At 39.2% G+C, this 26340-nt stretch overlaps 1 protein-coding gene across 4 annotated transcripts in view; it reads right to left on the bottom strand.

The window, feature by feature from the left end:
• LOC141802558 (uncharacterized) overlaps positions 1-26340 on the bottom strand; it is a 47068-nt gene that overhangs the window by 10729 nt on the left and 9999 nt on the right. Inside the window, exons 2-35 of one of the 4 annotated variants that reach the window (XM_074686099.1) lie at positions 25328-25396; positions 24967-24991; positions 24831-24848; positions 17864-17926; positions 16721-16857; positions 16521-16637; positions 16323-16380; positions 16190-16237; positions 15852-15920; positions 14367-14506; positions 13014-13142; positions 12875-12932; positions 12711-12791; positions 12496-12551; positions 12315-12383; positions 12195-12213; positions 12074-12103; positions 11717-11782; positions 11487-11626; positions 8496-8615; positions 8319-8376; positions 8123-8167; positions 7967-8023; positions 7725-7873; positions 6546-6647; positions 6406-6454; positions 6229-6309; positions 5439-6047; positions 4602-4730; positions 4059-4195; positions 3460-3714; positions 2932-3033; positions 1194-1251; positions 939-1087 (exon numbers count right to left, since the gene is read on the bottom strand). In XM_074686099.1, the coding sequence (XP_074542200.1) occupies positions 939-1087; positions 1194-1251; positions 2932-3033; positions 3460-3714; positions 4059-4195; positions 4602-4730; positions 5439-6047; positions 6229-6309; positions 6406-6454; positions 6546-6647; positions 7725-7873; positions 7967-8023; positions 8123-8167; positions 8319-8376; positions 8496-8615; positions 11487-11626; positions 11717-11782; positions 12074-12103; positions 12195-12213; positions 12315-12383; positions 12496-12551; positions 12711-12791; positions 12875-12932; positions 13014-13142; positions 14367-14506; positions 15852-15920; positions 16190-16237; positions 16323-16380; positions 16521-16637; positions 16721-16857; positions 17864-17926; positions 24831-24848; positions 24967-24991; positions 25328-25396 (3492 nt within the window). Of the gene's footprint in view, positions 1-938; positions 1088-1193; positions 1252-2931; positions 3034-3459; positions 3715-4058; positions 4196-4601; positions 4734-5438; positions 6048-6228; positions 6310-6405; positions 6455-6545; positions 6648-7724; positions 7874-7966; positions 8024-8122; positions 8168-8318; positions 8377-8495; positions 8616-11486; positions 11627-11716; positions 11783-12073; positions 12104-12194; positions 12214-12314; positions 12384-12495; positions 12552-12710; positions 12792-12874; positions 12933-13013; positions 13143-14366; positions 14507-15851; positions 15921-16189; positions 16238-16322; positions 16381-16520; positions 16638-16720; positions 16858-17863; positions 17927-24830; positions 24849-24966; positions 24992-25327; positions 25397-26340 lie in introns of all 4 variants that reach the window. The other 3 variants (XM_074686098.1, XM_074686100.1, XM_074686101.1) reach the window with 3 other exon arrangements.

Genomic DNA, 26340 nt, shown 5'->3' with positions numbered 1-26340 from the left:
ATAAAAATAATATAAACAAAAACTATATAAAACAATATAACATGAGCTTAAATAAGTAGAAACTTGGACTCTGTAACAAGAAAGGCAGAGTCAAATGCAATTAAACTATTACAGATGCTCTGATTCATAGCTCAACTACGTTTCGTCGCAGCACAGCGCACAGCCAGTCAGTGCAGTAAACAAGCATGTCCCAGTACGTTGCTATGATGGTGCCATAAGGCGCTGACAACTGCCTAAAACTGTCGTAAAATTGGTTGGGAAAAGGTGTCGGATCAATTTAAATCCTTAAGGCAAAGGCTTAACATTGTCAGAAACTAAAACTAAGGATATTTTCTCAATAATTTTAGTTAGTTTCAGCTAGTTTTGTGAACACAAGATACAGTTTTAGTTTACTTATCGTTTTTGTTTTCTTTTCTAGTTTTTATTAGTTGGAGTTAACTGCAATGTATTTTAAATTTTAGTTTCGTTTTAGTTAACTATTATAACCTTGCTTCCCAAACATTCTATTTGTATATGTTAACATCTAAGAACACACATTGACAGATACATGGAGGCCAAAAATATTTTCTTTCAGTCAGAAAGGCACGTTTTTGGCAACACAGCAGCTCTCTCAAACTTCACACAGGTTCACTCAGCATTCACTTCTATCTTCTGAAGATGGTAGAGGACTCACCTCTTTCCCTGCTCTACATAGCCACATGTTTATAGCTGGAACCCCATTCAGTCTCCATATGACTAAATCCCACTGAGAGCTGCGCATTGCAACATTGCTTACTTAAAAAACAGTGTGCAGTGGATAAATGCACTTGAGAAAAAGATGCTGTCACAAAAGCTGGAATTTTGTGGATTTATTTTTTCAGCATGTGATTTGACTTTTACACCACAAAGGGGGTACATTGTTAAATAAGTGGTTCATTTTTTGTGCTGTACTGACTTACCTGGTAATTATCCTGGAGAAAACTGAGCTCAGGCTGAGTCTCAGGGATGAGTGAGGTGTCTACAGGCTGAGCAGTAGACAGCACTGAGGTTAGGATGGGTTCACAAACACTGTCCTGCTGAGCCTTCAGTGCCTTCACTGTTTGCAGGGCTTTAAAGAAATGATAAAAAAAAAAAATTCAAAAGAAAAACTGTAAGTCAGACTATTAGAATTAAAGTTATTACAACAGTCTACTTCTGGAGTGATTTACACTTACCTGACTCAAAGTTTTGTGTCAACAAATTATGGTAAACCTCCTCATCGACATCCAAAACCTGGAGCCCAAAAATAAACAATACTTAGCTTCACATCCAAATCTGACAACAGAACAGAGCAAGTGTGGCCATTCATAACCCCTTGGTGCCTGTTGTCACAAAGTTGCAACTTACCTTGTCAGATCTGACTGATTCATGTTCTGCACATAAGAATCATATCAAATGAACTATGTCCCCATATACTGGTCAGAGGGTAAACTTAACATATGTATATACATTGTAGAGTATTTTCAACCTCTGGACTACAGAGAGATCCAAATACCAAACTCTACATACTCCCCCGTGTGCTAACCCACAGGCCTGTGAAAGCAGGCCACAGAAAGGGACCGCCGGCCCAAGGGAATGACGTTATCTACTGAAGGCACCTGTTGTATGTAATCTAAACAAATGATGGAGCATTAGGTCGTTTCCGAGAGGCCATGTGTTGGGCGAGATCATGTAGATATGATTCAGATAAACATGACTCAGGCAGGCTCTGGAAGCTCGGTGTTCTCCACAATGTATCTAATGACATCTAATGAGGCTACTGTATCTAATGACATCTAATGAGGCTACGGTGATGAGCTAACGATTATGAGGTCATTGAAATGAGATCATCTGTATGGTATTGTGCATCTGCCTGTGTGACCATGCAGGATGGCATATGTTTTGTTTGTGCTCGTTTGTGTAAACTCTGTATCCTAAAAAAAGGCCAATCATTAAACGAACAAAGGCCTAACTAGGCCTAATTTTTATTAAACAAACTACGATACTTGGACACCATTAAAATTGACAGTAAAAGACCCGGAAGTTCTGAGAACTCTAGGACACCAATATAATCTGTAGTATGTGGGAAAGGTGAGGGGTGGAGCCCACATTGGATGAGATCACCATTAAAAACCAAACGAACAGTATTGTTAGAATTGGAAAAGGGGCGTAGGGCCGACCCCTAGGAAAAGGGTATATAAAACACAGCAAGCCTTGTTCAAGGCAGCACGGGTTTCGATCGAACTCCTGCTCACAACCTTTGTTCAACCTTTTACTGAATAGAGACCTTTTGGATACATTTTTGAAGGCTCTTTCTCTTGACTTTTGACTTTTATTGGACCCGAAGAAATAGAGACATCAGATAACCTCAATTTAAGACACAACAACATGATATGATTTATTCATAACTATTGCATGTGCTACTTTCAGATTTGCAATCTCTACTCCTTTTAGCATCTGTAAGAATGCAAAAACACAGAAAACATTTTTTTAATATAATTTCAAATTAAATCAGGCAGACCCACCCATCACATCAGCTGTCACAAACGGGTCATATTAATATTTAGCTACCAAAAGTCATGCTAATCGACAAACGGCCAAATAAATGTACGTAGAGCATCAAAAAGTATACCGACCAGCAGAAAACTGCACCAAAAACAATAATAATACAATAACAATAATGATAATAATAAAATTAATATTTTTTTCAAGGATTGGCATAATTTGAATAGTTAATAGTTTATTAATGCATCGTAATTTTCTTATAACGTGAGATTGGTCTCTGTCAATCGTAAGATTCACATTCCCATTATTATCCATATTGAGTCCTCACGGTCCCATCTGGTCATAACCTTGGCTGAAACCAACGTTTTCAATAAAAAAAAAACTTCTTACACAGCTATTATCCAACAAGTTAAAAGACAAGGACCACACCTGAGCCTCTCCATATCCATAATGCTTCTCGTACCAAGCAGCAAAGTGACTGATTCTCATCCCTTGGCATCCTCCTGGTAAACTTGGTAGACGTTTAAACCCCTAACAGAAACACAGAGTGCATCAAAACAACACATTAGATAAGCTCATCTATTCTGATAATAATAAATCAGATTTATATAGTCTTTTTTGAAGATACTCAAAGGCGCTTTACAAAACAGATATGAGTACATGACACAGATAAGAAAAACAGAGAAAAGACAGATTTTACTGGCAGGGGTCAAGTCTTGAAAGCTGTCTCGAAGGGGGGATTTTGAGTTGAATTTGAAGGAGAGTGAGTCTGAGTTGCGTTTGAGGTCTGAGAGGTATGGGGGAGCAAGGTTATTGAGAGCTTTGCAGGTGGTGAGCAGGCTCTTGAAGATGATTCAATGTTGGGCAGGAAGCCAGTGGAGCTGCCGGAGAATGGATGTGATGTGTTCATGGGAGCAGGAGTGGGTAAGTAATCGAGCAGCCGAACTTTGAACATACTGTAGTTCTTGGAGGTGAAGGAGGAGGAGCAGGCGTCACTGACACCGAGCATGATGATGGTGATGATGATGGGGGGGCTTCACAGAGAGCAGAGATGACACTCAGCTTTAGATGACCCTCCTGTTGTGGTCTGGCTCTGGTTTGGTGGATGTTTGTCACTTCCTCTCTTAGTCTACAGACTATTATGCATAGAGATCGGTTGTCTTCTTCCAGTGCTCTCACAGCACACTGTGGCTCTCTGATCTGGTCTCGTTGCTGGAGGATCAGAGTGTGGTTCTTTCACATTTGGATAAAAAGTTTTAACACTCTCATGAGGTGGCCTTCCAAAAGTTTAGATATTAAAATTTAGCGCAACAATGCAATGGAAACACCTTTTTCACAAAAACATGTCATGAATAACATGATGTGATTTTATGCCATATTTTATTATGTCTTTTGTGATTTTATTTTATTTTAGCTGTAAAGCACTTTGAATTGCCTTGTGTATGAATTGTGCTCTACATATAAACTTGCCTTGCCTTGCCAGTGCTCACGGCAGTTACTGGCAGTTGGTGCTGGTCCTGAGCTAGCTGGTGGCTGCAAATAAAACAATTACTTACCAAAAAGTACATCTTGTGATGGTTGACTCCAGAGACATGGCTGATGATGTCCTTCTCTAGGATCTTCTCAGAACAGCACTCGCAGAAGTAGATGGGGTTATGCTGATCACAATTGCACTCAAGAAGTGCACCTAATCCTGGAAAACACATGATGATCATCTTTAAGATGGGAAATTTATCATCTCCATGGAAACTGTAACTATAGTAATACCCTGAAATTAATCTTAAGTTAAAACAGTTTCATTTTCCCTTCTGATCTTCATTTTTTCTCTTTTTTTTACCACCTTAAACATTATCATCAGCAACAGACAAAGGTTGCAAGTTGGCCCAACAGCAACCTCAGTGCACCTCATGTAATCCTGGGGGGCTAGAAAAATTTTAGGAGCTTGCCCACCTCTTTACTCTCCACAGCTGTTCTGAAAAGCAAAAATTCACCCCAAAATACTTGAAAATCAAACACTAAAACAGCTCTGTATGACTTCTTTAAAACTAACCTGAAAAAATTTTTAACTCAAAAATAAAGGTTCAAAAAGGTCAACTGACCAATAACAGGTTCTCTGTGTGTCGTCTTGATATATTGCCAGAGCTGATCAGGATGTTGGTGCAGTGATGTAGGAGAGCCAGATGTAACGTCAGACTTAATGTGTTTTTTTTGCATGGAAACATTGAAATCTGCTGAGAAAAAATTAAGAACCAATCAAATACAGGAGATTGCTGTGCATTCATCCACTTCACTTGTGAATATTTAAACCAAACAAAGCATAACATCCCATTAACAACTGTTTAGGCCAGTAAAATTAAATTACCCTTTTATACAATCAATGATATATATATATATATATATATATATATATATATATATATATATATATATATATATATATATATATATATATATATATATATATATATATATATATATATATATATATATATAATATACCTTTCTCCAATACAGTGAACATCATTAAAAAAAACTGGGGTAGCCCTGACTACCATCATTTATCCTTCTTCTGACAATGATGTGCTGGTTAAATTAATATTACTGAGAATCAGAGGTCTTTATTCTTTGTGGCTTTAAACCTGTATAAATCATCTATGTGTAGTTAGTTTAAGTGCATGAAATTTAATGTTTCAAAATGGAAACTGGATGCATTTACTCCAGTTTACTTGGTAATTCCAATCTCAAAGACTTTCTGTTATAACAGCCCTCATATACAGACTGTACTTGGCTCTAATGTTAGGGATTTGTCACTGGTTTCAAGTGTTCATTGAAGAAATGGGTTGTGTGTACCATACATATAAGCACCAGAAGTAGAGCATTGGTTCATGTGGTTTCTCTTGCAACTTGTGACTATCTTAACTGCTTTATTTAGTTACCTTCAGTCTTCACACTCTCCTGACTTGTTTTGCCTCCTTCCTCTGCAGCTTTGGTTTTCTTCCCCTCCTCCTCAGCTTCAGTTTCCTCCTTTTGTCTGCCACTTGGCAGACTCTGGGCTTCTGTAACAACAAAACTGTTCCATTCATTCTGACGTGTGTCCTCGGATTCTTTGGACATGCTAATAAATGTCTCAATTTCTTCTTCTTTGCATGGGAAATTCTCTGAGGTTTTCAGATTTTTGACATCTTGTACTCCAGTCTCATGTCTGGACTCGCAGCTTTCTGTTTTCACATGGCTTGGTTTACTCACAACAGCCATTTCTACTTCCTCCTTTTTTATTGAGTTGCATGTCCCACCAGCACTCTTGATCTCTTCTTTTACAGTCGTCACAGAGTCTTGTTCTCTTGGTGTTAAACGCTTCTGGTCAACCTTCTGTTCCATGTTTTCTGCACATTGTGTTATGTTGACCTCTGCCCCAACTTTCATATCGACAGGGAGGTCTGTAGACCCTGGACATTTTTTTTCCAAGTTCTCCACCATACAGCTGTTAGCAGGGTTGTCGTCTTTCATGTGTGTTTTGTCTGTGTCTTTCAAAGATCTTCTGGGGACTAGGAAACACAACAGTTAAAAAAAAAGAATTTAAATAAAAATAACAACTGTACTTTCCTTAAAGAAAACAGTGATTGTGTATTTGAATTAAAAAAACCTTTTCCTTCAAGAAACTCTTGCTATGATTAATTTTAAGCCTTAGCCATACCTCTAAGTGTGGTTAAACTTTGCATAACTTACACAGCTGCATTTTAGGAGTGATGTTTGGCTTGAGATTTCCTTTCCCTTGTCTTGTTTTTGTACTTTGAAGGACAAAAAATGCTGGAGGACAAAAATGGTATGATTAGAGTCAAGAGCCATCTCAAAGTAACACATGCGCTCATGGGATTTTTTGTTGCAGGACATACACATACTCACCCATTTTGTATGTACACGGCTCCTTGATGGGCTTTTCCAGTTCAATTTCCTTTAGTGCAGGAAACAAAAAGAGCAACATGAGCACAATAGAGGAAAAGAAACTTCACCTTGATTGTTCAGAAACGTCTGCCATAGAATACCTGTGTGTTCAGCACAGGGTGGTGGCGTAATGCCTGTTTTGCCAAGTCCAAAAGTGTCTCTAAATCCATGTTTGGCTTCAGGGACCCTGGATGAAAACAACTCTAAAAAACAACAATATGTTTTGTTCATGTTCAGCTTTGTAAAAAGTGTAAAAGGAACAGTTCAAAGATATTTCTGCAGAACCTTGAGGTCTGCACAGATAGATCATATCAACAGACTGGAATAGCCAAGTTAAAGGAACATTCCTACAATTCTTAAATTATTTACCTAATATCTTCGGATTAAACTAATCAAAACAAAGCAGCTGTGATTTTTTGATCTTTTTGTGTTTTTTATTTGCATATTTTTTAGTATATCTTGTTATAAATGATTCTGTGGATAAAAAGTAAGCAGGTCACAACCTAGAGCCAACTCTCTAATATTGAATCAAAACAAATCTGCCTGGCACAGCTGTCTGCAACCTTTACTATAAAAGGAACCATTTGGCCTCATGTCATGTGGATTAAAGTCATTTCAGAGCCACAAAATCAACTTTACCTTCCCAATAAAAGCAATAAAATGTATAAAATTCTACACACGGTTACAACATATTAAAATGTTATCTCAACAAAGTTTTATCCTAAAGACGTTTGAATTTATGAAACTGTAGAACTACAATAAAGAAAACTTGAATTTGATAACATATATTGATAATGTCCCTCAACTTATCATTTTTCGTTCTTTGCTTATTTTTGCAACATATCAAGCGTGTATATTTAAGTTGGCAGTTAAATGAATTCATCCACACAGAATTAAAATCTCTTCCAGATTTGTATTTTTGTTAAATTTAGTTATCTTACCAGGGATGTAAAACCTGAGGTTAGTCACAGGTGTGAGAGATTTTTAGCTTCTTTATTGCATGTTTTTGTGTAACCATAATCAAGTTATCATCTGCGTATTGTGTCTTATACTTTAGTAGACTCACTGAATTTATATTGCATGTCTCACAAGAATGAATAGTATCATAATTTGTAGCTCCTTTCATGAATGCCCCTTTCACGAGTTCTGTGTGTAACTCATTTCTGCAGCCAAGGCCATTCTCCTGATTAGAATGCAGAACTCCCTACAGCTGTGGCTAACTGTATCACCTCCAACAGAACGTTTCTCTCATCTTTTTACCACAACTTTTTAGTACTCACAATAAATGTTCTTATGTGTTCCCGTCCAAACACATGAGCATAATTCTCGAAGAATGGCAACTTCCTTTGGCAAAGCGTACACAACAGTGCTGGTTCTGGGTCCTGGCACATTTTGTCAAAGACATTAAACTTGACCAGGAACTCTCTGCCTGCAACAAAAAGTTCAGAAATTATACAGAGAACATACAAGATTCAGACTTTCACTATACTGTTACACTATATTTCCTTTTATTGGTACTTACCCAGAAGAGGAAACCCCTGGTTGTCTTGGAGTTTTGTGCGTGTTTCAGAAGGTGGAACTACAGAAGCATAAAAAAAATAAGCACCAACCAAATAAGGATGATGATAATAACAATATTTACATCAAACTTAACTGGGAGAGAAACTGAATGACCCACCTTCACCTCTCAGGAGAGTGTACTGTTGCTTCAGTGTCCTCAACACTGCAGACAAAATGTAGACTATAAAGACACAGTTCAAAGCAGTACAAAGTAAACTTTAAATAAAAGCTGCTATGAAATGAAATTTACTCTTTTAGAGGCTGTGCCTCAGTTCTAAACACTTCATAGAGTTTACAGTCATATTCATCCCCACCTTTTCCGTAACTTGGAGGGTTGAGGTCCTTCAGCATCCACGGTGGTATGTCAAGTATCTGGGTGTGAAAGAAAATCTGTTATTATCAATGACATTCATAAAGTTAATAATTCCACAGTGATATCAGACAAACTTTTTCATTACAGTACATTTATGTCTTTTCTTTTGGTGTCTTGCCTTTAACACTGTTTGATTTAGTCCTCTTTCTCTTTCCTCTTCCTTCGCTGCAGACCTCAAGGAAGCCAAATCCTGAAAATTATCCCAACCAAGAGGGAGTCGCCAGGGATTCAGATGGAGCTACAAAATTAAGACAAATCTGGTTAACATGAACCAAATGATAGTTTATAGGTGCCTGCTGTCAGATATCAATCAAGAGACTATGTGATATATGATTGGGATCTCACGCAGAAGTTGTTACAAAGTGGCACATCGGTGCAGGAGTCCTTAAAACGGACTGATTTGATATATTGTGTATTATAAGTTTCCCCTGCCAAACCTCTTGCCAGTCATAATCTTGTCAACGTTTTGGAGCTGACTAATCAAAATCAAGTATTTTACAAAGAGAGGTACTCAGAAAGAGAGTCAGGTAACAATTAAACGTTTATCTCAATATATTATCAAGGTAATAAACTACATACATTCAAAGTAAGTAAATAAGTAATGTTTCTTTGTACAGCACCTTTCAAAGAGAAAACTCTCCAAGTACTTCACCAAATGAAAACAGCAGTCATTATCACACACAACAAACAAACAGTAGAGAAAAACACAAAAGCAGCACACTTTCATAAAAGGAAAATTATCAGCAAGTTAATCCACAGGATCGCAGGGATGCTACTCTAAAAAAGTAGGTTTCAAGTTGCTTCTAAAAACTGGTGAGAGATGTCTCAACTCTCAGGGTCTGGGGTTGAGCGTTCCATAATGTCAGTGCAACAGCCTCAAAGTCCCTCTATCTCCATGAGTCTTGAGTCTAGTTTTGGGGAACACAAAAAGTTGTGACCCACAGACCTGAGTCTCCTGCCAGGAGTGTACACCTGAAGCAGCTCAGACAGTTACTCAGGCGCCTGTACCTGTAGAGCTCTGAAAGTTAAGTCAGTAGAGGGTTTGCTAAGACAGAGAAAAAGAGAGTTGCAATAATCCTGGCGTGATGACACAAGGACATCATCCATAGTTTTGAGATGTTCCTCACCTACGGTTTCAATGACCGAATACTGCTAGCAACGTTACAGATAGCATTCAGGGGCTACAACCAAACCATAACAATTGAGCCATTAGCGGGGAGAACCGACCGTTTGTACTAACGCGAAAAAATGGATTTGCGGTATGCATATAAACCAGGTTAACGGCCGAAAAGACCCCACTATACAGTACCAGTTAGCACCTTTAGATAGAACCTGTGATACAGGTGCTAACGGCAGGGTTACAGCGCCTGTTCGGCTGTTTAAAGGCGGACACCGCGCGATGCGTTGCTGTTTAAGACGAAATATACAAAGACAGTAGACAACCCTTTGGAAATGTGGCAATGTGTAGCCGTGTAGCAAATTTAGGAGACACAACATTTTTTCAGCGAACAGATGAGATAAGGGGGACAATCGAAGTCTCAAGCTGGCTAGACTCTGCCGTCAGTTGACTTCAGTTGATTCGCTTTTTGCTTTTATACGTCTGTTCTTCCGATATGTGTATGGTGAAATGTTGGAGTTTATAAACTGCTTGAGAGTTATTCATCGAGGTACTGGGACATTGCTGTGGCGCATGTTTCGCAAAGCAGCTTTCATATTACTGATTTTATTGTTGATGTTTTCTAGTGCGCTCGGAAATGCAACACACATTTACTCTGTTCAAGATCGCCAAATTTTACCTTTCTATTTGCTAACCTGGTTGACTAACAGCTGTTCGTCCAGGTGTATTCTAGTAATAAAACCCCCGATTTCAACGGCTGAAAAAATAAAATGCTATTTGCAGTCGCGCATGCGCGCTACAGCCAAACGGGCCGTTCCATAACAGAACGTCAAATGGTCCAATTAGTTAAATGGCTAGACATGCGTACGGGCCCAGGACTCCGGTTTTAGTAGCATTAAGCTCAGGAAAGTTATTAATTAACCAGTCATCTATTTCAAACAGACAGTCATGCAGAATCAGATTATTGGTATCATCAGGATTAAAGGAGTAATGCAACTAAATGTCATACAATGTTGCGGAGGAGTGGCCTATACCAGGCAAGCAGAATTTGACCTAGAACTGATCCTTGAGGCGCACCACATGATGAGGGACTGACTCAGGGGTATAAAAGCCAGCTGAAACAGAGACATTTTTACCAGTAAGGCAGGAGACAAACCAGTTCAGAGCACTGCCGGAAATACCCACGAGCCAATTCAGCAAGAACTGATGGTCAACTGTATCAAAAGCTGCACTTAGGTCAAACAGGACTGCAATCGTGAAATTGCCAGTGTCCGCGGCCATCATGATGACATTCTGTCTCTCTAAGACAGGGGTCCGCAATGCAGTGCCCACAAGCACCTGGTCACCCACAAGGACCACTTCAGGCACAGCGAGGCATGCCCTAAAAATAGTACTGGTCAAAATGGAGCTCTTTCTAGAAATTTTTAGTGGCTTTATGTTTTGGATCAAAAACACAGACTAAGCTGATTGTGATAATGTTCATTCCAACCCACAGTCAGCAGTTATTCTACAGTGGTCTGTACAAACTTGAGAGTCAATCAATGAAATGAGGAGTGAGGTTACGTTAGTTCTGCTTGGTAGATAAGCGCTGGCAGGACATGGTTCCCTTGAACTAGCCCTCAGACTCTAAAAGGTTGATGGCCCCTGCTCCAAGAATAGTCTGAATAATGATAATGAATTGTGTCTCTGTAGAGTGCGTCTGATGGTAACCTGATTGAAACTTGTCATGTCTTCCTGGCGCAGGGACTAGCTGATTAGCAATCACCCTTTTAAGGATCTTTTGTTAAAAAAAAAAGGTAACTTGGAAATAGGCCCAAAGTTGCTCATTATTGAAGGATCCAGGCTCGGCTTCTTAAGCAGCAGCTGGACAACTACCAAAAAAAGCATCCTCACACAAATTAGTGCTATTACTGCCACATATACCTGCTGTGCTCGACCAAAGGCATACTGGTGTCCCATAGTCTGCCTGCAAAATAAAAAAACTAAACTCACCAAAGTATTTATGATGTGTTTTGAAGAGTTCAAGTGTGTTTTGGCTGAGAACTCAGAGAAGCATTCTGAACAAGCAAAGCACACACAAACAGGTTTTTCCCGTCGTTCAGAGCTGATGCACGTCACAACCAGGGAAACACCTGAAAAAACACACGAGCAAGCAATGCAATAAGTCAACATTTTTAAGTTTAACTTGGTAAAAGTGAAGACACAAAGGTGCGTCAGCTCACCAATAGCTGGTTGACTTTTTGGGCATTCTTTGAGGTATGTGAATGACTTCAGGTGGGGCACTGTCCCTAATGTTAAAAGGGAAGAGGTGAGAGAAGTGCACCATGAATAAAAAGGTAACAACAACTTTTTCTGAAACCAGAGCAGATGTAAACATCAACAAACCCTTCTTTCATTAATTAACCCAAGCAATACTTTTTAAAAAATGGATGCTGTCATGAATATTTTTCTCCCAAAATGGTTAATGTTAGATGACTTTTCTGTCCAAAATAATATATGGATATATTATATTTAAAACATTCAAAGTGATTTCTCTTATAAAGGATTTGCAACAAGCTGTCAGAGCAGAAAAGGCATACCTCCATGCATAAAGTTGGAATCCTCGTTACCTTTAGGAGAGAAGAAAATAAATCATCTTATTTATGTGAACATGACAGTATTCAGTATTATGATAAATGAGAGAAAAGTTAAAGGATTTACCAAAATATTCCTTCAACACCTGGAGAGGATAAGAAGAAATGGTTTTTAAGGGTCTAATTTTTTTTGTAATAAAACAGCCATAAAAACAGTGTTTCTTTTTGAAAGAAAAAGTGTTTTTACCTGTTGGTGAGTCTCTGATCTCACATGAATTGAATATTGATTTATGGAGTCAAAGTTTATTTTACACCCCTGCAATGAAAGATATGCAAGGCAACACATAAAGAAGTTGTTAATGAAATATTAAACAGATACAGAGGGAAAAAAATGACCACTAAGGATACAGAGATAGTTGAATAATTACCTGACAGCGTACCAACACAGGTAACCTTTGCCCGCACTGACCCACAGGATTACACTCTGAGGAAAGATAGGAATTAGCTATTATAATACTGTATGTGCTTATATTGTTAAATGCTGACACAACAAACACTGAAAAGGCAATGGAGATGATATAGATGATTTTCCACCAAAAACTCAAATATCTACAAAAAATGCTTTAAACTTAACTATACACACCAAGCTTTGGTCCTGGTGTGACAACCGTCACCAAGCTGCTCTCCTCTTTTTTCTTCCTGATGGATTCCAGTTCCTTTAAAGCTGCAAGCCACAATACAAGTTACCCACTGATAATCCTTCCCAAATGAGGACTAACAAACTAATACCTGAACAAATAAACTCACCCTCTTTGTAACATGCAAAATTAATAGCAGAGTACTCAGCAGGCTCCAGTTGCACTTGCTGTAGCAGAGAGAAAGAAAATGTTCCAGCAAAAGCATCAACCTGGGAAAATATGTCCTGGTGGATTAGACACTACATTACCTTCAAACCAGTGTTTGCAGCATCATGAATCTTCTCCGTCTGCTTTGCCAAGTCAAGGATCAGGGAGGCAAAAGCAGAGTGGTCAGTGTAGCTCTCCTTTGACAGCAAAGTGGAAGGGTGCCACGCTTTCTACACAGAGAGAAAAATGAGCCTGGGCTGCATTAAGGTGTCAATAAAGAGCTCCTCCACATTAGTGACCTGAACTCTGGCTCCTGCTTCATCATTTTTCCTCCACAAAATTGCGAGTCTGCAACAGTGCTGTAAACAGGCTCAAATATCATCACCCCTCGGCACTTTAATAGGATAAGAACAGACTCTGATGTGTCAAAAGGCCCTGGAGGGAGGTGTGTATTTAAGGAGTCTTCCAGTGTCTGACTATATAAAAGAATTAGTGTAGCCAATCTAAAGGAGGTTTGTTCATAAATGAACCCATCAGTATCTACACGTTGTAGTTTGACCTTTAGTAAGTAAATCTTTTTTAAAGGGGACATATCATGCTTGTTTCTCCTTTTCACTATGCCAGACTAGGATGCCTGTAAAGCATTTCTGCCCTCAGTACAAGTCATTTAGTTCCTTCATTGCCCCACAATAGCGTTCTCAATATCCTCATTTTAGGCCATTCTGAAGATCTCGTTGAAACGCTCCGTTTCCAGAATTACCTCCAGTAACCTCGCAACGTCACAGCCCTTTGTGCTCTGATTGGTCAATTCTATCAGAGGGGCGGAGGGGGTAGAGCCAGGGGGCGGTTTCGCAGCATGGCAGTATTTACAAAATCGCCACATTGAATGGAGCAGACCGAGCGAGTTTGCTGTTTGCCAAAACTTCACCGTAAGGCATTGATAGCACTAATAAAATGGCAGAGTGTAGGATACGTCCTTTTGTATTGGACCCCGAGTCAGACCAGGACGGTTCTGCAGCTCAGGAGGAAGAAAATCCACCTCAACACAGATCATCTCAGGACGCTTCAGTGCGGTGAGTCAAACCGGTACTGTAACATGTATAGTTTACACGTTTATACTTGGCTCTTGGTGGGTGTATCCCTCGGTGGCGGTTGTGTGACTAACTGACATCACAGAGGAGGAGCTGCTTTATCAGATTACTCCAATAAAAAGGAAGGATCCTCGTGTCGTCATGAAGGTCAAAATCGAGGCCAAATGTCAATGACCTATTTTCAGAGGCATCAAATCTCGTTCTAGGATATCAGAAAAAATACAATATCTCATTTTTTGAAAATTCAAGGGGTGTAAGGTCTTGTTTTCAACTTAATTATTTTATATGTAAGTATTAAATCACGGATCAGCATGATATGTCCCCTTTAAGTCTGAAACTCTACAGGGCTCCAACAATACTTACAAAGTAGCCAAAGATGTGGTCAAAGCTCAGAACATGTTTGATGACCATGTGGGTGGCAAAAGTTAGGTTGCACAGAGTGCAGAGGTAGTGTCTCCTCTCAGTGGGACCAACACAAACGCATTCCACAATGTGCTGCATGCCTACAAGACCAAACCAGGGGAAAGAGGAGAGAAAAATACATTTTACAAACTGAAAACTGAGGAAGACCAGGGATAGAGAAAAGTCTCCAATATCAGTTTGCCATTGATCAAATCTTATAGGTGTGTGATACTGGTATAATGTGTCAAAGTTCACCTGCCATTTCAGCATGTACTGTGTAAGAAGGGGGCCTCTTGTCAATATGTAACTCCACACCACCATATACTCTGCACCACTTACAGCTACTTACTTTACGGTCATACTCATGCAATCTTGTTTGTCACACTGTACATATACCCCGCACATCTGAATAAAGTTGAGAGAGAGTTGGAGGACTGAACCAAGCACTTGTTTGCTGTCTCCTTTCTTTCTCCCTTTGATCAAAGATTTGGGCCAGGCACAAGTGAGAAGCTTCTGTTATCAGGGTATATGCTTAAATCCTGAGGTTGATTTCAACACCTTTTTAAGACTTTTTAAAAAAATCTTTCAAAAAGTTTAAAGACTTTATCGACTTTGAGTTGTTGTTGGCAACCCATCTTTAACAGTTGTAGTCTGCATTTTTACAGAAATTATGTAAGCTGGGAAAGATTACAGCTTGAAAGAACAAATGAAACTAAAGGCAGGTTTATTGACACTCATACAACAAGTAACAGTAGCTATTCAAGGCCAACTTGCTGAAAAAATGAGGAATTATTTCATCATTATCAAAATTTTAGGACATTTGCCTGAGATTGTGTGATTTGTTGTAATGTTGTATTTAATTTCTCTTTCTAAAACTAGCAGTGACGTTAATTTAAAGCTGGTATATTTGCCTCTCACAATCTTTATTGTTGTATCTTATTGTAACTAGAGTCTTAATGTGTTTATTTTATTCTTTTCAATTTTTGTATTTTTCTCCTGACTCAATCAATTTCTGCTGTTAACACAACAATTTCCCAGTTTGGAATCAATAACATTTTTCTATTCTATTCTAATTTCTAACTTCATTGGCTGAATGTTTAATGCCAATCAGGGGACAGTCACAAGGAGGAAAATAAATATTCATGGATATTTTTGGAGGCAAAGCTTGAATACCTATAAAATTTAATACCTCATAATACCACAATTAAGACTTTTTAATACTTTTTAAGGGCCTTATTTCCCCAAAATTGATTGATCAACTTTTAATACTTTTAAGACCCCGCCAACATTCTGGTTATATTTTTTACATGGGCTAGACCCAACCTAGGAACTTCTAGCAGAGCTCCTCTTTCCACTGCAGAAGCACAAATCTTCAATAAAGAAATCTTAGCCGAGCCTTGATGGAATCTTTGAGTCGTTCTGATAGATTGCGGCACATATACCCACCCAGGAGTGGATGCTTTCGGGTGGTGTCTATTTGGTATTGCTGTAGCATCATCCTCTTCGGCGCTACAGCTGCAGGAAAAAGAAATGCAAAGATGAAGTGCAGACATTCAAGCAATTATAGAAATAAGAAGCAGTACATCAAGCAAAAAGAGTATATAATTACTAAATTATTCACAAAAGTTTCAATGATCCGTCAGGTTTTCAAAGCCAAGGTGAAACTTTGGAGTTCAGTAAATATGCGTGTGTTATGGTGTATGTTAGTCAGATTACAAAATGGTGCAGCTGTTTCGATAGCATGACTACAACAGAGATGATCAAAAGAAATATATTTGCCACACCTTCGAACAGTTTCAGGAGCTTGTCGTTTTCACTCAGAGATTGTATCACTGGGGAAACAAAATGGTTTTTTTAGCAATACTGTGCAGCAAAACGTTCAAACGTGTACTTTAAAGAAGTCTTAGAGCCACATACCTTTAGAGTAGGTGCACGATGCGAGCTTTTCTAGCAGCTGCTTTGGTAAATCCAACAACTGCACAGAGGAAACACAAACAGAGGTGTTCATGCTTTTAATTAACACAGTCAAAAACAGCAACTTAAAAAACATGTTATCGTGAAAGGAGGAAGCAAACCTGATTCAATACATCAGAATGTGTTATTCAAGATACAAACCTGCAGCCGTCTTGTCCCTGCTTTGTTGCCTTCCTTTAAGATCTCACGCCTCAGAACGTCTCTCATACTCATGCTGGGGATCCAGGAGTAACTCAGTACATTGGGATTCGTGTAGGTCTAAAACACAACAACAAATCAAAGGTATTTCCTATGCATCCAAATTGTGAGCCCTGGTGCATTCTTTTTTTATATTTGCTTACAAAGTAGTTGCTGCAGTGGTCACCAGAGTTGAGATGGTTTATGATGTTTTCTGGTAAACACTTTTCTTCACAGACATGGCAAAGGTAAAAGAAGATGCTTATGTCTGGACTGAAACAGAGGGTCAGCAGGGACAAGCCTGGAAGAAAGTGACATAAAAATAAAACAGTTACTGCAAAACGTCTTTGACACCACTGGCATTACATCGAGTCCTCTCCTGGGTTTTCATTTCTGTGTAAGAGAATGATCCCGAAACATGATGAGATAATCACAAGATGCTTTAAAGCCACTTTAGGAGCTTTAAAAACAAACAATTGTCTTGGATCCACACCAAGCCCCTGAACAGGTGGCCATGTACCAAGGTTATAATAGTTAACTAAAACTAAACTAAAAACGAAAACTAAAATTTAAAATACATTGCAGTTACCTCAAACTAATGAAAACTAGAAAAGAAAACAAAAACGATAAGTAAACTAAAACTGTATCTTGTGTTCACAAAACTAACTGAAACTAACTAAAATGATAGACAAAATTCCCTTAGTTATAGTTTTTGACAATATCAAAATCCTGTAGTGTGAGCCCGGCTTAACACAAAGTAAGAAGTAAGGTCCTATTTATTAAACTGACAGACTGGACAGATCTCTTGTTGCAGGTTTTTTTATACAGTCAAAACACAAAAGTATTGTCAATGCTTAACAGTAAGAATTGCTCAATAAAATAGTAAGAAGAAAGGTCATTTTTTTAGGTTTATTACACTGAGGTAGATATTTTTGTTTGGATTGAGGCAATAAATGGCTCCTAATTTTACCACAGATGAACTGTAACTGTTGCCATATATTTAAGAAATAAAGCTGCTGCTGGGGTGTGGGAGTGGGAGTCATCCTGAATGGGAGCAGGATGGGAGTGGGAGTCATTTTACTGGGAGTGGGACGAGACAGGATTTTTTTTCTGTGGGAGTGGGATGGGACAGGAGTGAAAATCCACTTCAGGCTCTAGTGGATACTTCCTTGGCAACATGTTTTGCTCTTTCTGGGAAAAAACACTAGAGTCAGCCAAGTGATATGCCCTTGACTGGAGACAGCCAAGTCATCCTACCAAAAAAATCGGCACCAGAAGTTAAATATACTCACGGAAAATCTACTTACCTATGATGGGTTGTTTGATATATTTTTTTTGATGTGGCTGTATCATAACAACGGGGGGGAAACCTGCAAAGAAAAAAAACCTTTGAAATAACTTTAAATAACATGTTACAACATATTCAATCCTTGATATAATGGAGGGGTGAGAGTAGTTTTACATTTTTGGCAGTACTATTACCATAACCTTCCTCTCTCTCTCACACTTCATGCATTTTAAAACAGCAAAGTCAAAACCCAAACATAAAAAAAAAAATCAATATTTTACTGGAGGCTACTGCGAGCTGTCCCACCAAAACAGGAGAGTTGACACTCAGCTATGAGTCATTAAATGTGTGGTACAAGTTGTATTTTCATTTTTTGGAACGTCAGACCAACTAGAACTTCCTAAAGAAAAGACTGATACGACCTAGCATACACATGGCGCAAAACCAAAATAAGAATGAGGAAAAAATGACTGCAAATACAGTATCACCAGGCACACAGCACACAAACATGTATCAGCCACCATCTGCATTGTGTGTGAATAAGCAAAGAAGCAAAAGACAAATGCAGAATAAAGAACAATGTGATTCATAAAAGTCAATGTGAATTTTACGGTAGCAAACAGAGCAAAAGCCAGACAGAGACAGGAAATATGTGCCAAAGGTGAAGGACAGAGAGATGCTCACATGCAGCTCCCCCAGTGCCAAGGTCCCTGATATCATGGCACTGCTCGTTTGGTCAAACCATCCAGGAGTCAAACCGACAATTTTGCGTGTGGGTGCTGTTGACACCAAGAAATCATAGCCAGATTTTTCTAAACCTGTCATGAAACTTGAGGAGTTAGAAGTTCAGTCATTCACCAGTGGACCTCTGCCAACTGTTGACTGAGGGATAGATCAATTCAGCCACCTGCTTTGATGTAACACATACCTTTCTAATGCCATTTAGGGCCCTCTTCCCCTGTACCCTCACCTGTCTCAAGATCTATTTCCTCTTCTGCCACACCCCTGGATTTCATTAGTCAGATGAAGGACTTGGAGAAGTCTAGGATTCAAATGGTCCTCAGAGCGCTTAGTTTAAATAGCCTATAGATATTCATTTATGGTTATACAGGGCAAGGTGCTGAAATAATGGACAACTGATCCTTGCCCTGTGCCAACTCACGCCACCTTCTGGTGTCCCATGTGAAGAAGGTGAGGCATTCAAGCCACCATACTGGTAGTCGACCAATTCACGCTAAACTCCATGACTTTTATCCACAGTCTATCCCTATCGATTGTATTCATAGTTAAACAACCTGGGCCTGTATCCACGAAGGCTCTTAAAGTCCTCTCAGAGAGCTCCTCACTTAGCCTAAACATTTTTAGCAAGGAATCTTAGCTTGAGAGTGATTCAAGAAGTTTGTGAGAGCAGCTCTGGGCAAGGAGGGGGACAGACAGGTGTGGTTGAGCCCGTCGATGGGTATGACACAGCCCTCTAAAAGCTGTGATTGGTTGTTACTAAAAGGGAAAAAGACAAGGGGCAAAAAAAAAAGCCTTCTGCATTTTTTTCCCCCTTGGCCAAACATGAGCTAAAATTTAAATGTACTTCACTCACATGAGTGATTATATTGATTTACTTGTTGTTGTGTTTACTGTCCATGCTGGTCATGTTACTACTCAATGTGTTTGATATTAATGGTGGTCACAGACTCAGTTGTCAGCAATTCCTGTGATAGCTGGCATCCTTGTTAAAAGTAGTTTAATTTGGCGGGAAGACCAAACCAAAGAATGAAAAGAATAGATAAAGAACTAGAAAGCACAACTGGACACAGAGCAGTGCCTGATGTTGGCACAGTACGTGGAGGAGAATAAAAGAGTATGGAAGAGGGAAACTGGGATCACGGCTAAGGGAAGAGGCAGACTTGGCAGCGAATTGCCCAACAAATCAAAGAGCGTCAGTGTGAGGAGAGCTGGTATGTGCTGCAATCCCAAGTAAGAGCGGCCATAAATTAAAAAAATCTTAAGAATGTTATAGAATTTCAAATGCTCATTTACAGGGTTAGTTACTAGGGCAGATCCCCAACTAAACAGCTGTCTCAGGTTGCAGACACTGTGTTTTGCATGTTAGGAAAGTCTGACACTAGTATCAGCGGCCACTCTTTGGCTTATCCTCCTAAAGGTTTTTCACCTTAGAAGCTCTTTAAGGCCTAAGACACTTTGTGAATAACTTATATTGCCAAGGGTAAATTCTAAGAGAAATGTCAGAATACCTTGAATTCTAACATTTTTCTAAGAATTAAGTCACCAAGAGCTACTTTTAGCCTTAGGATGCTTTGTGAATACAGACCCAGGAGCCCAGGGAGACAAAATCAATCTCAAGAACAACAGCTCCAATATTAGGGCACGATTACATACAAGGGTAAGAGCAAGATCCTCCAATCACATAAATTTGATCCAGATTACCTGTACGCAAAGTATTCCAGCCCCTGCTCCAACAAACCTAAAATTTGCTTTACTTAATGTAAGTCTAATAAGTCATTCTCAATCAATGATTTTTAACATCTTTCAAACTTGAGCTTATGATGGAGAAATCTCAATCAGGGCTAGAGAAAGTTGCACAAGGTCAGTTTAGTTGATAAAAGCTTTTACTGAACTCTTGCGAGAAAGTAACACAAACATGCACTCCAGAAGACACACAGTGTGTTCCCAAATCATGGGGTTTGTCTTCTAGTCTTCTATCTCTTTGTCACTGGTCAGTAACCTTATCTCTCTCTTTAATCTGTGACCTGGACTGTGGCAGTACTTTACTTACGCACTCCTATCCTTTACTCCTTCGAGAATAATAAAACCCGACGCCTCCCTGAAACATACATTACTCAGTTCTTCCGTAGAAAATGCAAGAGAGCATGACCCCCATTATTCTGGTTTTCAACCTCCTGAACAATAAATCTTTTCTTATATTTTTCTAACATCTTATGTTTTTAACAGAGATTTAGCAGTCACACCAATGACCAGGTCGTATTTTACTCTGTTCACAGTTTTCCCAGCTATGACCATATGAACCATGTTCACACTCAGGTTGAGAAAAATGTAGTCAAGGCTTTCTTGCATCATTGTCCCCCATTTATCAAACGTGTACAACAGATTAATGGGTGTAAACTCATATCTATGCACAGTTTAACATTTATCAATCTGGACGTGGGCAACGGGTACGCGCAAATCCCGCACCAGGTCTGAGTTTGTGTGTGCAAGTTTCATGTCGGGGGGAAGTGAAGAAAAACTGTCCATGGATAATTTTTAGATCATCCCTGTAAAATCACTGCAAAATACTTTTTAAAATAAAAAAAGCTGTGTAGAGTATTTCCCAGAGCCTCTTGATAGAGGAATCCAAACTGAAATGATTCTACTGCAGGTTGCTTCGGTGGCATTGCAAAGGTGCATTGCTGTCCATCATAGGTCTCAAATAAAAAACTGAATAGCTCACAGTCTGATATACATATGTCTATGCTGACAGGCTTCTGCCCAAAGACAGCTCTTCACTGGGACCAGAAATACTGTCACAATTTGTTCTCGCAAGATCTCGTGGCACAAGATCTGGTTACACCCCTGATGATCTACCATGAAGACATATAAGCCTGAACTGTGTGGGAAAAAGTGGACTATTTAATAACAAAAGACATTTATTTACTCGAGATCACAAGCATTCTGCTTGTTTGGTGGTATAAATAACCACAACACTCCAGTTCACCAGTGTGTAATTGAGTACAAGCAACACACTTTTTGACTAGGATACTGGCTGATTCTGTCCTCATGTCGTTCATTTCTCTACTTTCATATTTTCATTTTCCCACACAAGACAAAACTTCATAAATAAGGGCCAATGTCTCAAAGTGTCTCATTCTGTCTCTGTCTTGCTGCTGCTGCTGCTCACATAGGGGTATGGATATCAAACATACAAAGACCTTAGTTTCAGATTTTCTTTATCCACACCCTTATCACATCCCTACACACCCCCATCAGGATACACACACTCCTTAGGTTCTGAAACAGTATATAGCCTATGTAGACATGTTTTTATTAACAATACTATTCAGATGTGCTTTACTAACTTGGTTGTAAACATGTGCTCATCGTTGTTGGTATGCATTGCAAGACACTTGAGGGGGGCTGGGGATTCCTGGGATTTTATGGAGCACCCAGAGTAGAGAGTGACCACAAGCAAAGTTAATGTTTATACCCAATAATAAAAATAAGTAACTGTGTAACACTAATAACACAAGTCAGTAATTACTTTTTTAGAGTCAAGGCGTTTCAGTGGACGTGACAAAGGTAAATAATTAAAGGAGGAAGCGAGAGATGTGTTTCTAACAGTTTCTCTACGGATAAGAAAAGGGGGGGTGATCACCCACTTGATGAATGCCAGTCGTAGACAGAGACAAAAGACGGCCAGCAGCCAATAAGAGGGGGACAACACCTGGAGAGTCAATAAGAAGATGACTCAACCTACATTCCTCAGAGAAACTCTGTTAGTGACTATATGTTGGTGCTGAGATAAAGAGTCAGGGTCAGTCTCATGAACTGTCTCTGCAACATGTAGGGAACAGGGAAATGAGGCTGCACCAGAGATCTCTGTAAATGCATATTCTTGACCTATTGTTAACAAATTTGTGTTCAACTGAGAACCAGGACGTCTCCTTCCCCATCAACGAACTACGTGGAAAGAGGTGAGGGGAGAATGGAGTCAGATTAATCATTTTAAGGTATTTTGGTCAGATAGATAGCATCACATTTCCAACAAGAAGTAATTCAAGTATATGGGAAATTCAATACTTAGACATTATTTTGAGTGACAAACCATATCTGTGAGGTACCCTTCATGGTTTGCAAGGCAGCAGCGTGGGAAAAATGGCTGAACCTACAGTGAAGAGTACCCTGTCAGGAAAGCAGTGTGGGAAAATGACTGAGTGCACAGTTAAAGGTACCCTGCAAGGCAGTGTGGGAAAAGTAGCTGAGTTTACGGTTGCATTGTACCCTGTTCCTTCTAACGGATATTGAAGTGTGGCAAAGCAGTACAATTGACACTCAGATGTATGTCGGGCACCTCACCTCATTTCCAATAGTTCACAATCTAAAAGTGCATAAAGGTGTCCCTCAGAGCTTCGTGTTGGGTCCTTTGCACTTTGCCACATTTATTCCCTGAAACCAACCTTTTGTAAAGCCAAGTCAGATGCTTCAATTGAAAACTTCCATCACCTCCATGTACCTACATGAAGTACACTATGCCCTTATTCTAGCAGTGCTTAAATTTTAGAGGGTAGTGTTTCAAATCAAATACTGCCACTCATCACTTGCTGGAAATGACAAACACATTTCACAACCATTCAAAGGTCTTCTTCTGCTAGTCATCAATTGCAACTGCTATCCGTTGTTTCATCCTTTTTCTGGCCCGTCCTCTACATAGTTAACTTGGTGACCATTGAGAGTAAGAAGTGGCAGATGTTCCACACTCAACATTTTGACCACTTTGAGTGCCAGCTGAGAGTTCAAAGTGCACTGCTCTTTTCCATACTGTCAGTGTGAATGCTAGAATGCACTCAAAACAGTCAGTGTAAGTAAAGAAGTAAGCTATTGAAGACACAGCCAGAGTCTTGAGTGCATTAACCAAACTGCAAGAGTTTCTACATTGGCTGTTTCTGAGCTAATAAAATTTGCTTGCCCTGTTTCAGGTATTTGAATAAGATAAAACAGCGGTAGGAGCCTGTGAAGACTTATAATTCCATGTTTCTTAAATACTTCTGTCATCAAGAAAAACTAAGCAAATAGTTTCTCACTAGAAATGTTTTTTAAAATTGAAGACCTCCAGAATTGTTTAGGGCTGGAAACCTTATCTTAAGTGTGCCAAGACATTGCACTTGATCTGTAGCAGAAGTGTGAAGTGAAAAAGAAGGCACATAGCACTAAGTTACAAAAAGAAGTCCAAAGAATGTGTCAACAAGGATATATACCCACATGTCAACCTGGCTCTCTTGAATTTCTGTCAAGATGGTTAGATGTTGGATCCTTTAGAGAAAGTGGGGTTTAATACACTGCTCAAAAAAATGAAGGGAACACCAAAATAACACATCCTAGATCTGAATGAATGAAACATTCTTATTAAATACTTTGTTCCTTACATAATTGAATGTGCTGGCAACAAAATCACACAAAAATAATCAACGGAAATACAATTTGTTAACCCATGGAGGTCTGGATTTGGAGTCACGCTCACTAAAGGCTGATCCAACTTTGATGTAATGTCCTTAAAACAAGTCAAACTGAGGCTCAGTAGTGTGTGGCCTCCACGTGCCTGTATGACCTCCCTACAACGCCTGGGCGTGCTCCTGATGAGGTGGAGGATGGTCTCCAGAGGGATCTCCTCCCTCCTTCACTTGTTAATGAATAAAGTGCTTTTTGGATGCAACCCGGACAGCGTTTTGCTTTTGATTTTTGATTCTCGTACCTGAAGATACAGAGACGTCAGATAGCCTCAAAGCCTCAAAAAAGACACAACAAAAGCTAAGGAACTGAGAAGTGGTCTGTGGTCACCACCTGCTGAGCCACTCCTTTATTGGGGATGTCTTGCTGATTGCCTTTAATTTCCACCTGGTGTCTTTTCCATTTGCACAACAACAGGTGAAATTGATTGTCAATCAGTGTTGCTTCCTAAGTGGACAGTTTGATTTCACAGAAGTGTGATTGACTTTGAGTCACACTGTGTTGTTTGAGTGTTCCCTTTATATTTTTTTGAGCAGTGTATGTAGTATCAGCATTGTCACTGGTTGGAAGCTCACAAAAAAAGGGGCTTGGGTCAAAGCAATATATTTTGTCCATATGGTAGGTTACCTTACTGATCAGTGGGCCATCATGGCATAACTTGTGTTATAAATGTTTTTCTAATTTATATCACAAATGCAAAAGATATAACCAATATCATGAACAAGAGATCAAGAATAAATAAAGAGACTTACCATGACCACAGGACTCTTCTAAAAAAGTAACAAGAAAAAGGGTTTGATTAACTAGAGTCTCATATGTCCTCATGAAGAAAACACTAAAAATCAAACAAAAACAAAAAAAGTGTACAAAGAAAAAAAAGAGCATTACCTTTCTGGAAGACTTCCTTCATTTTCTGTTGTGAAAAGGGGGACACAAGTTGACAGGGTTATCAGTGCCAAAGTTTGCATACCAACAGTCATATATTCCAATGTTTGGGTAATTTTACTTCATTTTCCTTAAACTTATGGTTTATAGTTGCTGTGAAGTGGAATTTCTAGGTTTGTTTTAGAGATGTGTATTGCTGTGTATTGCTTTTTCAGCAAACCTGCAAAAAAAGCTGCAGATCTGAATATGAGGCTTATTATTCTCATTATTGTTGGGGAAATCTACAACCTATAAGTGCCACTTCCAAAAACACAGCCAGGGAATAATCTGATCAAGCGTACAAGTTTTTATAGTTTATCCCCACCTTTTTATGCTTCTCTGAGAACATGTGCCCCTTGATTTCATGAATCTTCCAAAACGTGGTGCGACAGACCTAAAAAATAATCACACAAAGATACATCAGCAAAACACAAATAAAATAAGGAAAGAGACCTCTGTTTACAATATGTACAAACAGTGTTCAAAGAGAGCAAGGCGTATTTCAGTGACAAAGCTGGAATGCCGAGTCAGAATGGGTATAATTTCACAAATCTTTACAATCCTAGTCAAGCCACACATGCTCATGTATCGTCATTAATTGTAATCAAATCATGTCCTAAGTAATAAGTAGAAGTAATCATGATTTAGACTTCTGCATAGAATCCACAGTGTTCCTTCACCTTAAGTCTGCGTAACCCCCATACCAACCCAGGGGCTTTGGCTCCTTGCAAATGCAGAAAAAAACAATACAGAGCTGTTGAACCTGGACCTATGACTGGTCCTCTGAACAGGATTATGTGTCATGTATTCACAATGCTTCCAGAATTGCCATATCATCACCTCTGACTTCTTCTCTCTATCCTTCCTTGTCATATATGCTGTACAAGAGCAAGCAACATGTTTACGCTTCAAAATAACATTGTGCGCTTAAAATGGTTGTAAAAAGAAGTTTCCACGTGTACACTTTATAGTCTTTTAATGTGTGTCCAGTTCTTGGGTGATTTCCGACTAATCCTGTCCGTATGAACCTTGCAAGATGTCAAACATGTATCCATCACCCTTATCCTGACTAGGACTCATTACTGCCTAAAATTTGAGTTAAACACAACCTTGTGCTTGCAGAAGGGATACCTGCTCAGGACAGAAACCCACCCCACAAGTGCCTGTACTGATTGCCCTCATGGTCCATCATATCCATCATCAAAATGCCACAATTAATAGAGGTGTCCCAGTCCGATATTGGTATCAGATATTGGTCCAATATCAGCAAAAAAACAAATATCGGTATCGTATCGGAATGCATCTAAAATCTCCAATAGCAGTCTCTGATACCCATTG

The sequence above is a fragment of the Halichoeres trimaculatus genome, unplaced genomic scaffold (genome assembly GCF_033239565.1).
Source record: "Halichoeres trimaculatus isolate MK-OKI-2021-1 unplaced genomic scaffold, fHalTri1.1 fHalTri1_scaffold_14, whole genome shotgun sequence".
NCBI lineage: Eukaryota > Metazoa > Chordata > Actinopteri > Labriformes > Labridae > Halichoeres > Halichoeres trimaculatus.
Note: the sequence above shows the minus strand (reverse complement) of the source record. Positions and strands in the feature narration are given on the sequence as shown.